Below are 13,464 nucleotides of genomic sequence, written 5' to 3' on the forward strand. Positions count from 1 at the left end.
TAACGCATGATTTGGACACCTAACAACTTCCCTATACTCACGAATATTATCAATTCGAATTTCTTTAGCACGAAACAAACCAACGAATATCCTATTGCCAGTGCATAAAGACTCTTTTACACCTTATCTTTATCAACCGAAACCTACTAAAGCAAAGCTCGTAACAAAAAGTAGAAACCCGCGGGACCCTCACAATTGATACTAATAATAAATCATACAGCTAAATTACCGACGCAGTATCACGGACCATACACCGGGTTTGTAGCGTTGATTAAACCCCGAACCACACTTGACCTACCCCCAACAAGTCATTTCCAACTTCTTTTTCTATATTTATACCTAAAAACCCTATTTATTTCCCATTTCTTCTACAACTTTCCACTCTTCTCGATCTTTCCGCTACCACTCTCTCTCTTCTACTTCACTACTTCCTCTTCCTTCAACAGCCATGGGTGGTGGTAAGCATAACCGTTTCGTTATTTTTCTTCATTTTTTCGTTGATTTTTACTTTAATTTGTCTAAGTTGATCTGATTTTTCCTCTGTGTTTGATTTTTTTTTGAATTTCTCGTGGAGCAGCCAAGGTCAAGATCGGAATCAACGGTAAATACTCTAGTTCCTCCGATCTCTCTTCGTTTCTGCATAGATCGGATTTTTGTGAGTTTTTGATGATCTTTTATGTGTAACTGACAGGATTCGGAAGAATCGGACGTTTGGTTGCCAGAGTTGCTTTGAAGAGAGATGATGTTGAACTCGTTGCCGTTAACGATCCTTTCATCACCACTGATTACATGGTATATATATAGCTCTTGCCTTGATCTACTTTGCTTAATAGTTTCAGATCATAAATATTCTCGGGGTGAAACTTTATTTATTTGTTGATTATTATTTTTGAGTGTTTTAAGCGTTTTTGTTTTAGATCTGATTTTATTTGGTAATTTTTTGGTTGATTTGGTTTGTGTGTAGACATACATGTTTAAGTATGACAGTGTTCACGGTCAGTGGAAGAACGACGAACTCACCGTCAAGGACTCTAACACTCTTCTCTTCGGTCAGAAGCCAGTTACTGTCTTTGCACACAGGTATATAGTTCATCAATTCAATTGCTGTGTTTGTGTGTAGATAGATATGCCTGCAGGTTTTTATGTTAATAGAAATGAATAGTCGGTGAATTATCATGTGTATTCAGTTTCGGTATTGAGTGTGTTTTAGAGTAGAGTGTCATTTGTGTAATTGTTATAATATTGATTGTTAATTAACATACTTTTTTTTGTAATTTGTGTATTTGATTCATGTTTGATTTGTGCGCCTCAGGAACCCAGAAGAGATTCCATGGGCCAGCACTGGTGCTGATATCATTGTTGAGTCTACTGGTGTCTTTACTGACAAGGACAAAGCTGCTGCTCATTTGAAGGTTTGCATTTCTGTGGTTTCACTTTTTAGTTGTTGATTATTCCTTTGATCGAGTTTGTACATGTGTATGTTGGTATTACATGGTTTGTGTTTCATTTTTCTTTCCTTGATTGTATTCAATTGTTTAAATTTGTCAGTTGCCTATGGTTTTCTTGTTTTCATGCACATTGCTGTTTACCATTGCACTCTAAAAAATGTATGTTATGTTGTGAATTTTGACGGTTTTGCAAGTCAGTCAACCTTTTTCTTTCCTCTTATGGCAGTGGTTCTAATATGAGTGTTATGTTTTAATTTGTTTTGTGTTTAGATCTAATAGGATGTACAACTTGCAACTTCATATCTTGTTACTCAATGTTGTGCACGTTGTTACTTTTGTAATGATTAGTTTTCTACTTTTTTTTATATTGTGAGGGCAGAATGATCATATATTTGTTTTGTTTGATTTAGGGTGGTGCCAAGAAGGTCATCATTTCTGCTCCCAGTAAAGATGCTCCCATGTTTGTTGTTGGTGTTAACGAGAATGAATACAAGCCAGAGTATGACATTATTTCCAATGCTAGCTGCACCACCAACTGCCTTGCACCACTTGCAAAGGTTTTATGAACCAACATATATTTTAGCCTCTAATTTCCCTATTGCTTTGCTGTATCAGGTCTCAACTGTGTTTTGTTTATTCTGCAGGTTATTAATGACAGGTTTGGCATTGTTGAGGGTCTCATGACCACTGTCCATTCCATTACTGGTGGGTATATAGCCAGTGTGTTACTGTTGCATTTGTTAATTCATTCCCAGAGGAATTACTAATTAATTCATTCTCTTGCTGCAATGTTAATAATCAGCCACCCAGAAGACTGTTGATGGACCATCAAGCAAGGACTGGAGAGGTGGAAGAGCTGCTTCATTTAACATCATTCCCAGCAGTACTGGAGCTGCTAAGGTGAGAATATTTGGTTCTGTTTTCAGACTCTTTAGCACTGTTGCAATTATTGCTGTTGCCAATATTTGGTTTGGTTTTAATCTGTTCTGTCCCATTAGGCTGTCGGCAAAGTGCTTCCTGCCTTGAACGGAAAGTTGACCGGTATGTCATTCCGTGTCCCAACTGTGGATGTCTCTGTTGTTGACCTTACAGTGAGGCTCGAGAAGGCCGCCACCTATGACCAAATCAAAGCTGCTATCAAGTAAGTGCTCAATTTTAAGTTTCAGTTTCTGACTAAGTATTTCACTAAATTTGTTGAGTCCTTAATATTTATGTCTCAAATACTATTACGTGTTGACTTCTATGATATTTAATATTTGCATCTGTGCAGGGAGGAGTCCGAGGGCAAGTTGAAAGGAATCCTTGGTTACACTGAAGACGATGTGGTCTCCACTGACTTTATTGGTGACACCAGGTAAATATAATACTAGCAGTTTAGAAGCATTGTGCATTGAGTATAATTTATGATTGTTGGAGTTAATTTTGTTTCTAATTAATGTTATCAGGTCAAGTATCTTTGATGCCAAGGCAGGAATTGCCTTAAATGACAAGTTTGTTAAGCTTGTCTCATGGTATGACAACGAGTTGGGTTACAGGTAATCATCTGTCTTATCTTTTTCATATGGTCGATCCCTTGTTTGTTATCTGCTGTTCACCTTGATTGAAAGTGGAAACCAACTATATTTGCTCCTTATTCAGCTATCTAATCCTTGTTTTTGTATAATTTGCTGCAGTACCCGTGTGGTTGACCTCATTGTTCACATTGCTAAACAACTTTAAGTTGGAACTGCGGTTGGTAGTGCTATAAATTGGCCTACTTTTGTTTCTTTACCATCCATTAGCCTAGCGGCAGTTGGGCCTCTTTTCATGTAATAAGTTGATTTGCTGTACTAGTGAAGTTTACATGTTATGAACTGCAGTGTTTTTGGTTGCTTAGTAGTACATTAAGCAATGAGCTGTTTTGGATTTTGATGTATTGGCTGAGTTTTATTGGTGTGATAAATAAATCATTTCCGTCATGTTTTCCTTGGCCAATTCATGGGGCATTAAAAAGCTAACTATTTCATGAAAAAAAAAATTAAGGCGATTCCTTCAAAAAATTGAGCCCAGGTTTGTTCGTTATTCAATAAATACAAAATTGCTTAATGACCAAACAGTTTCCGGTAACTGTTCAAAATCACCTGACTTAAATTAACACTAAATTTTGTGGCTATTTTGAAATCGGCAATGTCTATTTTGATTGTGAATACATTTTTAACTCTTTTGAAATCAAATATTGATACACTGAATATATTGATGTTTATCTATTTTGAATACATATTTTGAAAAATATGTTTTTCGATTTGATTTTGAATACAATGTTTCAAGACACATTTTAACTTTTGAAATATAAGATGAATTTCAACTTATTATTTGATCATTCAGGAAGACTAAAATAGTTTTAAAAAATGGCAAAAGTGATTCAGGTAAATGGTATCATTATAATTAAATCTTAAATTTAAATGTCGTATTCTTAATTTGATTATTGGAAAGTCGGGTTCTTTTGTTGTTGTTTTATTTTTAATTTAATTTTAATATATTTGGCTTTTGACAAACGAGACCAGGCCGATATTTGAAAATGAAAATAAATATGAGACACACGTTTATTAGTTAAATATGGATTTAGCCTCTTCATGCGTTCGACTTTATTATTATCTTTATATAATATCTTTGCTTGATAAGGACTGACAGATTTTAGTTATGATTTTCTGTTTTTTTTTTTTTTTTTTTTTAAATTCATTCCCACTTTGGGAAATTTGACAATTATTTTAAATATCCCTTTGTAAACCAGCTCATTTGTAAGAGTTTAATTGACATAGTTGTTATAGATTAGTTTAGCGCATAACGTACTATTTTTATAAATCATACTATCAATCTTAAAACATATTATTTAAAATTTCCTTACAAGTTACTGTAATATTTAATTAAAATACCCTAACAAGTTAAAATCACTGATATTTAATTAAAATACCCTAACAAGTTAAAATCACTGATATTTAATTAAAATACCCTAACAAGTTATCGTGATTATACATTGTTAACCTAACTATCAAATTTTTACTAATGTTGGTTTTTTATTTTGATCATCTATAAAACAATTTCTATGAATGGTTCTGATGTATGTTAAGTGAAAAAAAGCTAATTCATGCGCATGTAATTGGTTGTACTTTTATGTTAATGGGTTATATCCCTTAAAAATGTCAAACCAAAATTTACAGTAGCAAAGTGTAATCGGTTGACATAATTATGTCAATCGGTTACACCTGGAGCGTTTCAGTTTATATTTTGTTTGATAATTGTACATCATCTTGTATTCGTATCAATAATTTTAGACTATCTTGTGTATGATTTAATTCCATATTTTATTCTTCAATCACTTTCTCTAATTCTCTCTCTCTCTCTCTCTCTCTCTCTCTCTCTCTCTCTCTCTCTCTCTCTCTCTCTCTCTCTCTCTCTCTCTCTCTCTCTCTCTCTCTCTCTCTCTCTCTCTCTCTCTCTCTCTCTCTCTCTCTCTCCTCTCTCTCTCTCTCTCTCTCTCTCTCTCTCAATTACTCAATTCTTCACCAACCTTGTGGTTTCAATTTTTAACATTTGACATCAAGAGTTTGGTTCGACCCATCAAACACCTAGTATGCAATCATGATTTCTGTTTTCAAAGAAAGAATTTCTGCAAATCTATCTATCCTTGATGTGAAGAACTACGATAAATGGTGCAAGAAAATATAGGCGTTGTTAGGCTACCAAGATGTTTTTGAAGTGATCAAGAACGGTGTGAATCCTCTTGTTGAAGATGCAACGACTGCACAATGAGCATCTCATGAGGAAGAAGAGAAATATTTCAAGGCGCTGTTTTTTATTCCTCAATGCGTTGATATAGATAATTTTGAGAAAGTTGGTGATTGCAAATCATTGAAGCAAGCGTGAAAAATCTTGGGGAGGGTGTATGCAGGGGCTGGCAAAGCGATAGTTGTGAGGTTACAAACGCAGCTTGAGTTGATTCAAATGGAAGAGAAGGAGACCTTAAATGATTTTACAACGAGAATTACTCGGTTGGTGAACCAAATAAAAACATATGGAGAAACTATCATAGATTAATATGTTGTCGCGAAAATCTTATGTTCTTTGATGTCTAAATTTGATAATATAATTTAAGCGATTGAGGAATCGAAGGATCTTGCGACAATGAACAATGAGACATATAAGCAGAGAATGGAGGAAAGGAATGTTGATAAGGCAAAGGCGGATATCGCTTTTGGAGCCCGTTTCAATGATAGAGACAAGAAGGCGAAGGGAAAGTGTCTATGAGCAAAGGTAGAGGGAAATTTCATATTTTTAGTGGAATGAAGTCCCAAAGTTTCAAGAATTTAACATTCAAAAAGGGTGAAAACAATGGTAATAGGGCTGTTGGATCATACAACTTTAGAGGAGGCAATGTAAGAGGTAGAAGAATGGTTGACAAGAGCAATGTGCAGTGCTAAAGTTGTTAAAAGCTTAGTCATTTTGCAAGATAGTGCAATGCCAACAAGAAAGAACCTCAAAAAGATGAAGCTAGAGTTGTTAGACTAGAGTTGTATCCTAATGTGTATGCGAGTTCATTTGATTGGTGGAAATAGATGTTTTGTCACATTCAGTGATGATCATAGTGAAAAGCCATGTACATACCTAATCAAGAGAAAATATGAGGTATTCGAAGTGTTTAAGAAGTTCAAGTACATGGTTGAGAGATAAAATGACCACAAGCTAAAAGTTCTTAAAATAGATGGTGGAGGCAAATATGTCTCAAACGACTTTGGGAGGTTTTGTGATCAAGAAGGTAAAATAAATGAGGTAGTACCACCTTATACACATGTTCACCTCGTGTTTTGGTAAACTTCGCTAGTCTCTTTTTAAAGGTTACTTGTGAGATCGACCAGAGAATTTCAGAACAGTGCTTTCGTTTGCAGGAGTTTTTGTGAGAAGTTCTTTTGTTTTAGTTATGAAAACGAGGGTGTTCGACACGACGTCTAATACACTTAGAATGATATTTTTTTGTAAAAAACGTATTTGGTGAAAATCAAACCAATAATAAACAAAGGAAAATGACAAGAATGAAAGATAAATGTCATAACATTTAACATTTGCAGAAAATTAGATGGTTCAAACATACATAGCCATTGCTTTACTCATTTCGCTCGTTCGATTGGGTACTTTAAGTGTTACAGCGTGCAGGCGTTTATAAAATTGTGAACCTCTAAAACTATGTGCAAAGTTCTTTATTTATAGTGCATAAAAATAACTACTTTGTGGAGGTTGCCGACCTCCTTGAGAATCCCACGTTGTTCAACTTAACTTCCACGTTCTACATTCATGTGCCTTTTTCTCTCCAAATCTTTAACCTGCGTGAAACACACTTTTTATTTGAATCTCTTTTGGTCATTTTGCCCGCTTATTGGGCTTTTAAGTACTTTTGGGCCCAATAAGCTACTTTTCCCTTTTGTTTCTTAGTAGACCAAATATGGTTCGACTTGAGAATATTTCTCTCATAATGCTTTTTATTCTCTTTGGATGGATTTTAGCTCAGGTCAAAAATCCCAGCCAACAAATTGCCCCCCAAAATGTCCCTTTTGACTGGAAGATGAGACAGACATTTTCAATTGGCGCTTCAAATGCATGCTGACGTCATTTTAATAATTTGACAGAGCGCATGCGGCCGCTTCCCTACTTTTTAGCTTCAACTTCCTAGGATCAACGTGGGTTTGATCTTTCACCAACTTCCTCAAACGTTTGCCATTCATTTGACACGTCTTTGCCCATGAACCACAACTTTCTCCAAAATGGATTTAGGCTATGAAGGAGGAGCTGAAATCAATTGAGAAGAAAAATACTTAGAAGTTAGTTGATATACTCGAAGGAATGAAGTAAATTGATGTAAGATGGGTGTACAAAGTAAAGGTAAATCTCAAGGGTGAAATAATCAAGCATAAGACTCGATTAGTTGCAAATGAATTTTTGCAAAGAGATGGCATATACTTTGAACAAGTATTTGCACCAGTGACTAGAATTGAAACAATTAGGCTAGTTGTTGGTATTGTGAATAACAATAATTAGTCCATCTACCAAATGGATGTTAAATCTGTGTTTTTAAACGGGCCGCTTGGAGAAGAGGTATATGTAGAGTAACCCCTAGTTTTGTTGTGAAAAACTAAGAATCAAAGTTATACAAATTGAAGAAAGAGTTGTAAGGTTCGAAACAAGCTCTAAGAGCTAGGAACAAGAGGATATATGGTTTCTTAAAGGATATCAGCTTCAATAAGTGTGTATTCAAACATGTTGTGTATGTGAAGAAGGATATAAATGAAGGGGTGATAATCCTTTGTTTCTATGTAGACGGTTTGTTGATTACGAGCAGCGATGAAAAATGTATTTCTAGGTTCAAGAGTGAGCTTATGGAAGAGTTTGAGATAACCAACCTTGGCCTAATGACATATTTCCTTGGTATTGAGTTTTACTAGCCCAAGAAGGGTCTGCTCATCAGCCAAATAAGGTATGCACTCGAGATTTTGAAGAAGTTTGTAATGGAGCATTACAATGAGGTTGTTACTCCGACTGAACCAAGGTTGTAGTTATCGAAGAATGAGGATGAGAAAGATGTCATTCCTACTCATTATAGGAGGCTGATTGGATCCTCGCGTTACCTGTGCAATACACAACTGGATTTTGCGTTAAGTGTCGATATTGTGAGTACATTCACGGAAATACAAAAGGTGTCTCACTTGGAAAGATCTAAATAGGGAACTGAATAGTGAATAACAATTAAATGAAATTCTAATGAGTTCAAATTAAGGCAATACTTTCTCAATGCTAGACTTAAAGTGAACAATGTATAACCCAATCTCAGATGAAACCTGTCCTCAAGAGCAACAGGACCTTAAAACAAGTACTAGAAGTGAGAGAGCTATTATATAGTGATGATGTAACAAGAACCTCAACCATGGGATAGAAGTTTGCGAAAAGTTAGGGTGTGACACTGTGGCAGCAGCCGCTATTGGAAATGACCACAAAATTGACAAAAAATTCATACCCAACCGATTTCAAACGAAGACCCACAATCTACATCGCTGAAAGTAGCAGCCCCAATAAGCGAAAGTAGAATAGGAAAAAGCTTACAGAGCGCTTCCGGACCGATCCATTGGTGTCTCCAAAAATCAATACCTTTCCCATCCCTAAGCTTCCATGAAATTGCAGTAGAAAACCAAGGCTCTTGATTGGTCTCTAGTGCTTCACCAACCAAACAAAGATCTCTCCACCAAATAGACAACTTTGAGTGACCATGATTTGCGTAAATATCCAACAATGCTTTCAACACATCTCCATACATGCAAAAAATGAAGTTAGTCCACACATAATTTTTCTTCAAGATAAAGTGCCATTTCCACTTGCTTAGAAAAGCCAAATTGAATCTTCCAAAATGTTTAACTCCAAGTCCCCCTTATTTCTATGGAAAATATAATTTGGACCAACTTATCCATCTAATCTTCTTCTCTTCATCATCAGAACAACCCCATAAAAAATATTTTTGAATACTGATTATCTCCTTTATAATACACTTTTGTGCTTTATAAAAAGAAAAGATAAAGACCAGGATATTAACTAATATAGGATTTAAAAGAGGAACCCTACCACCAATAGATAAATTTCTATTATGCCAACCCAACAACCTCCTTCTCAATTTTGACAACAACGGTTTTGGCACCTCCTTTCTCCTCAAATTAAATCCTATCGGAATGTCCAAAAACACAAAGGATGAAGTTCCAATTCCACAAGATAAGAAGGATGAGGTAGCTTGCACCACATCCATGGAGAGGTGGTAACAGTGGATTCTATTTCAGAGAAGTTCATTCTTAAAACTAAAGCTGATTCAAAGCCTCTAATAAGTGCTATACTCCAAATATTTTTCCAAGACCCATCACCGATCATAATCGTATCATCCGCAAATTGTAAAAGATCAAACTGAATATTGGTATCCCCACAAAACCCCTGATATTCTCATATAGACCTTGATTTAGCTATTATTCCAGCAAGGTCTTCACCTACAATTAGAAAGAGAAAAGGGGAAAGAGGGTCTCCCTGGCGTATTCCTCTATATGCCATAAAATCATTTGTGGGACTACCATTAGCCAGAACTAACATGGAACTATTAAAAACTAGCCCTTCCATCCAACCCAACCATTTAGATCCAAACCCCACTCTCTGCATCATAGATCTAAGAAAATTCAAAGACACACAATCCTGAGCCTTTTTGAAATCCACCTTTACCAACAAGACACGTAGAATCCCAAGTTGAATCCATCCGGTCACGAACTTTTCTCCCCATCACATGACCAAATAATCTCCTTTATCTCCTCCAACGAGAACTGAGCTTCCAACTAAGAGTTGTATTGATTGAACATTAGACTTGGGAGACTAGGTCTTCTACCACTGGTCTCAAGAAATCTTGCTTCACTCGCAGACGCTACAATTTTCATTTCAATTTAATTTACATTATTAATTAAAAGATTATTAAAAATATTTTTTATTTTAACTCTTGAACAAAGTTTTTACACGGACAATATCTGAAAATTAAACTTTTTAAACTTTACCAAACTATCTCTTTCTTTATACTTGGTTACAATTTAATTATCTCTTTCCGTTAAAGGTAATTAAAATAATCTTTTCTTCTTTAAAAAAAAAAAACTAATATCTCCACCACCCCATCCCATTTTATATTAATATTTACAAAATTGATTTCTCTTACATTTTTTACAAAATAAGTAAAAAATATTGAGGGAAAAACAACAACAGTTCCTAATTGGAAACTGCTGTATGATATAGTGGCACAAAAGTAGGAGAAAGTGGGAAGCATGCAAAAAAAGTTAAACACAACCGTCTAAAACAACATCAGTGAGAAAAGAAAAGAAAAAATGGCTGAAACAAATGCTAACATTAAACCAAGAAACGCAAAATTGTGCTATTCTGCTTTTCACAATGTCACTGCTATGGTTGGAGTTGCAGTTCTTGGCTTCCCTTATGCCATGTCTCAGCTTGGATGGTTATTTTTCTCAACTTCATTCTTTCCATCTAATTTATAGTTTAAAAAATGCATTCGGTGTCTGGTGTCTGATATATGTCAATATTTTTTATGTAGGGGTTTAGGTATTGCAATTTTAGTCCTTTCATGGATTTGCACGTTGTACACTGCATGGCAAATGATTGAAATGCATGAATCAGTACCAGGAAAGAGATTTGACAAGTATCATGAATTAGGTCAACATGCATTTGGTGAAAAACTTGGTTTATGGATTGTTGTGCCTCAACAATTAATGGTCGAGGTTGGCATTGATATAGTTTACATGATTACTGGTGCAAAATCTCTAAGGAAACTCCATGAGATTCTTTGTGATGATTGTAAGCCTATTAAGACAACTTACTTCATTGTCATGTTTGCTTTTGTTCAATATTTTCTCTCCCATCTCCCTAGTTTCAACTCTGTCGCCGGTGTTTCCCTCACCGCCGCCGTCATGTCTCTCAGGTAGGCCACATCAATTCTATTTTACTAATAATTTTTTATAATCACAATAATCACATGTAATAGTGTCGTATCAGTGTAACATATATGACACACGTATTTGATCAGAAGTGTCATGTTATAAACTTTATAACAATTTTTTTCCTCCTTCAATAGTTACTCCACCATTGCTTGGATAGCTTCAATTCACAAGGGTGCTCAACCAGGAGTACAATATGGTAGCAGGTTTTCATCAAAAGCAGGAAATGTGTTTGGAATATTTAGTGCTATGGGGGATATAGCTTTTGGTTATGCTGGTCACAATGTGATTCTTGAGATCCAAGCAACAATCCCTTCCACACCTGAAAAGCCCTCCAAAGTATCTATGTGGAGGGGAATGATAATTGCTTATTTAGTAGTGGCTTTGTGTTACTTTCCTGTTACTATCTTTGGCTACCGTGCTTTTGGAAATTCTGTTGATGATAACATCCTTTTGTCACTTGAGAAACCACATTGGCTTATTGTTGCAGCAAATATCTTTGTTGTTGTTCATGTTGTTGGAAGTTATCAGGTACAAACTCCGATTCATCGCAGTTAAAATTTTGTTACCTATCATATCATTGTGTGGATGTGTGCATGCGCGCGTTTTAAAAGATTATTTGCATTTAATCATTTATATATGATTAATTTTTTTGTTAGGTCTATGCAGTTCCGGTGTTTGATATGATGGAATCATTTCTAGTAAAAAGGATGAATTTCAAGCCAACTCGATTTCTTCGATTTGTGACTCGAAATTCTTATGTTTGTTAGTTTGCTTTCCCTTCTCATACTTCAAAAACCTAAAGTTTCCATTTCATGCACTAAATTTTCACATACATTGAAACTTTTAATGTGACAATTACTTATATGCAGCCATTACCATGTTCCTAGCAATTGCATTTCCTTTCTTTGGTGGTCTTCTAAGCTTCTTTGGGGGATTTGTCTTTGCTCCAACCACATATTTTGTAAGGAAAAATAAAGTCTCTAATAACATTTTGCAATAACACAAAAGCTTGTGATGATGTTAATTATTTTTTATGATGGTTTTGTAGCTCCCTTGCATTATGTGGATTTTTATCTACAAACCAAAGATATTTAGCTTGTCTTGGTGTGCAAATTGGGTATGTAATCTATAACTCCTCTCCAATATTTATGTGTTATTGCTTATATTTTATGGTATGAATCTGAATTTTTTTCTTTCTTTCTATTGTGTTAGTTTTGCATTGTGTTTGGAGTAGTGTTGATGATTTTAACTCCTATTGGGGCGTTGAGGCAAGTTATACTACAAGCTAAGAACCACAGGTTTAACTAGTAATACACATTATTTACTCAAATGAGACTGAGTTATTCTTACCTTAATTTCCTCATGATATTGAGTTTGAGTCATATATTTCTTTTGGTCCAAGTTGTATTGAATTTTTTGTAAGTACAAATATGTTAATTTGGTCAAAGTCATATATTCCTCACGATATTTTCTTCTTATGAGCAGTTAGATAAATTTTAAATAAATAAATTATATTTGATTTAATTTAAATTAAAAATATATACTTTTTTACTTATATTTAAAAATGAAGAAAGTACGATTGAGTGAAAAAAGAAAAAGGAGTTGTAAGAAGGTGATCTTGTTTAGGGATGGACATCGGTTCAGGCTGGTTCGGATTTGGACCCAAAACCCCAATTCGGCCCAACCCTCGGGTGACACATATAGGCCTAATTTCTACTCTATTAAAAGTCTTTTTTTCAAGTTTGAGTTGAAACGGTTCGGATAACTGAATCAGTTTAGTTCGGATTCTATTTGCTATTGGGCTAATAAAATATAAACAAATAATAAACCCAATAGTTTTTTTTCTTTTTCTTTTTTAAAAATTCTTATTAAAAATCTAGTTATTGGGCCACTCAAATTTCTTCAACCCAATTTCAGTATGAATTTTCTTTTAATTTTAAAATGACAAAATCAACTAATTTTTTATAAAAAAATACTAATTATTTTAATAAGAAAATCAAAATCTTAACCCTATACATAGTTCGACTCATTAGTTTCATGAGTCAACTCGATTATATATGAGATGAATTATATTCTCCAAATCTTAACCCTAACTTTTTTTTAATCTAATGCTTTAATTGATAATTTATATTCTGAAGAGAGCAAATTATTTCTAAAAAAAATTATATAAATAGAATCAACATCGTATAAATTTTATTTTATTTCTATATTTTTTATTTTAAAAAATATTAATTTAAAATGTCATATATATATATATATATATATATATATATATATATATATATATATATATACACTTTAAAAAAAATTACTTTTAAGTCCGGCAGATAATCGAGTTGATCCTAACAAGATAAACCTAACGAGTTGAACCGAGATGTTCGTGAACTTCTAACAAGTCGAGTTTGAGCTGGAAAAAAAGTTCGTGATGAGCTCGAACTCGAACTCAAACTCGACTAATTTTTAATGAGTCG

At 34.4% G+C, this 13,464-nt stretch overlaps 2 protein-coding genes across 2 annotated transcripts; both read left to right on the forward strand.

Moving 5' to 3' along the window:
• The first annotated feature begins 295 nt into the window (after positions 1–295).
• On the forward strand, positions 296–3,406 carry LOC131625217 (glyceraldehyde-3-phosphate dehydrogenase, cytosolic). The gene is made up of 12 exons (XM_058896106.1): positions 296–458; positions 578–601; positions 692–792; positions 965–1,080; positions 1,313–1,412; positions 1,859–2,005; positions 2,093–2,153; positions 2,251–2,348; positions 2,447–2,589; positions 2,719–2,802; positions 2,894–2,983; positions 3,122–3,406. The coding sequence occupies exons 1-12, from the start codon at positions 449–451 to the stop codon at positions 3,165–3,167; spliced, it is 1,020 nt and encodes a 339-aa protein (XP_058752089.1). The 5' UTR covers positions 296–448; the 3' UTR covers positions 3,168–3,406.
• A 6,960-nt stretch (positions 3,407–10,366) lies between these two features.
• Positions 10,367–12,301, forward strand: LOC131625202 (lysine histidine transporter 1-like). Its single transcript, XM_058896095.1, has 7 exons — positions 10,367–10,494; positions 10,591–10,974; positions 11,128–11,521; positions 11,650–11,755; positions 11,863–11,969; positions 12,042–12,110; positions 12,206–12,301. The coding sequence occupies exons 1-7, from the start codon at positions 10,367–10,369 to the stop codon at positions 12,299–12,301; spliced, it is 1,284 nt and encodes a 427-aa protein (XP_058752078.1).
• The last annotated feature ends 1,163 nt before the right edge of the window (positions 12,302–13,464 follow it).

The sequence above is a fragment of the Vicia villosa genome, unplaced genomic scaffold (genome assembly GCF_029867415.1).
Source record: "Vicia villosa cultivar HV-30 ecotype Madison, WI unplaced genomic scaffold, Vvil1.0 ctg.000195F_1_1_1, whole genome shotgun sequence".
NCBI lineage: Eukaryota > Viridiplantae > Streptophyta > Magnoliopsida > Fabales > Fabaceae > Vicia > Vicia villosa.

Bases quoted from the DNA above. Each gene is read 5' to 3' on its own strand.
- LOC131625202 (XM_058896095.1), top strand. From the start codon at position 10,367: ATGGCTGAAACAAATGCTAACATTAAACCAAGAAACGCAAAATTGTGC. The intron at 11,756-11,862 runs GTTAGTTTGCTT...ACTTATATGCAG, and splicing joins GACTCGAAATTCTTATGTTT to CCATTACCATGTTCCTAGCA. The intron at 11,970-12,041 runs GTCTCTAATAAC...ATGGTTTTGTAG, and splicing joins ATTTTGTAAGGAAAAATAAA to CTCCCTTGCATTATGTGGAT.
- LOC131625217 (XM_058896106.1), top strand. The intron at 602-691 runs GTAAATACTCTA...TGTAACTGACAG, and splicing joins GGTCAAGATCGGAATCAACG to GATTCGGAAGAATCGGACGT. The intron at 2,154-2,250 runs GTGGGTATATAG...GTTAATAATCAG, and splicing joins CACTGTCCATTCCATTACTG to CCACCCAGAAGACTGTTGAT.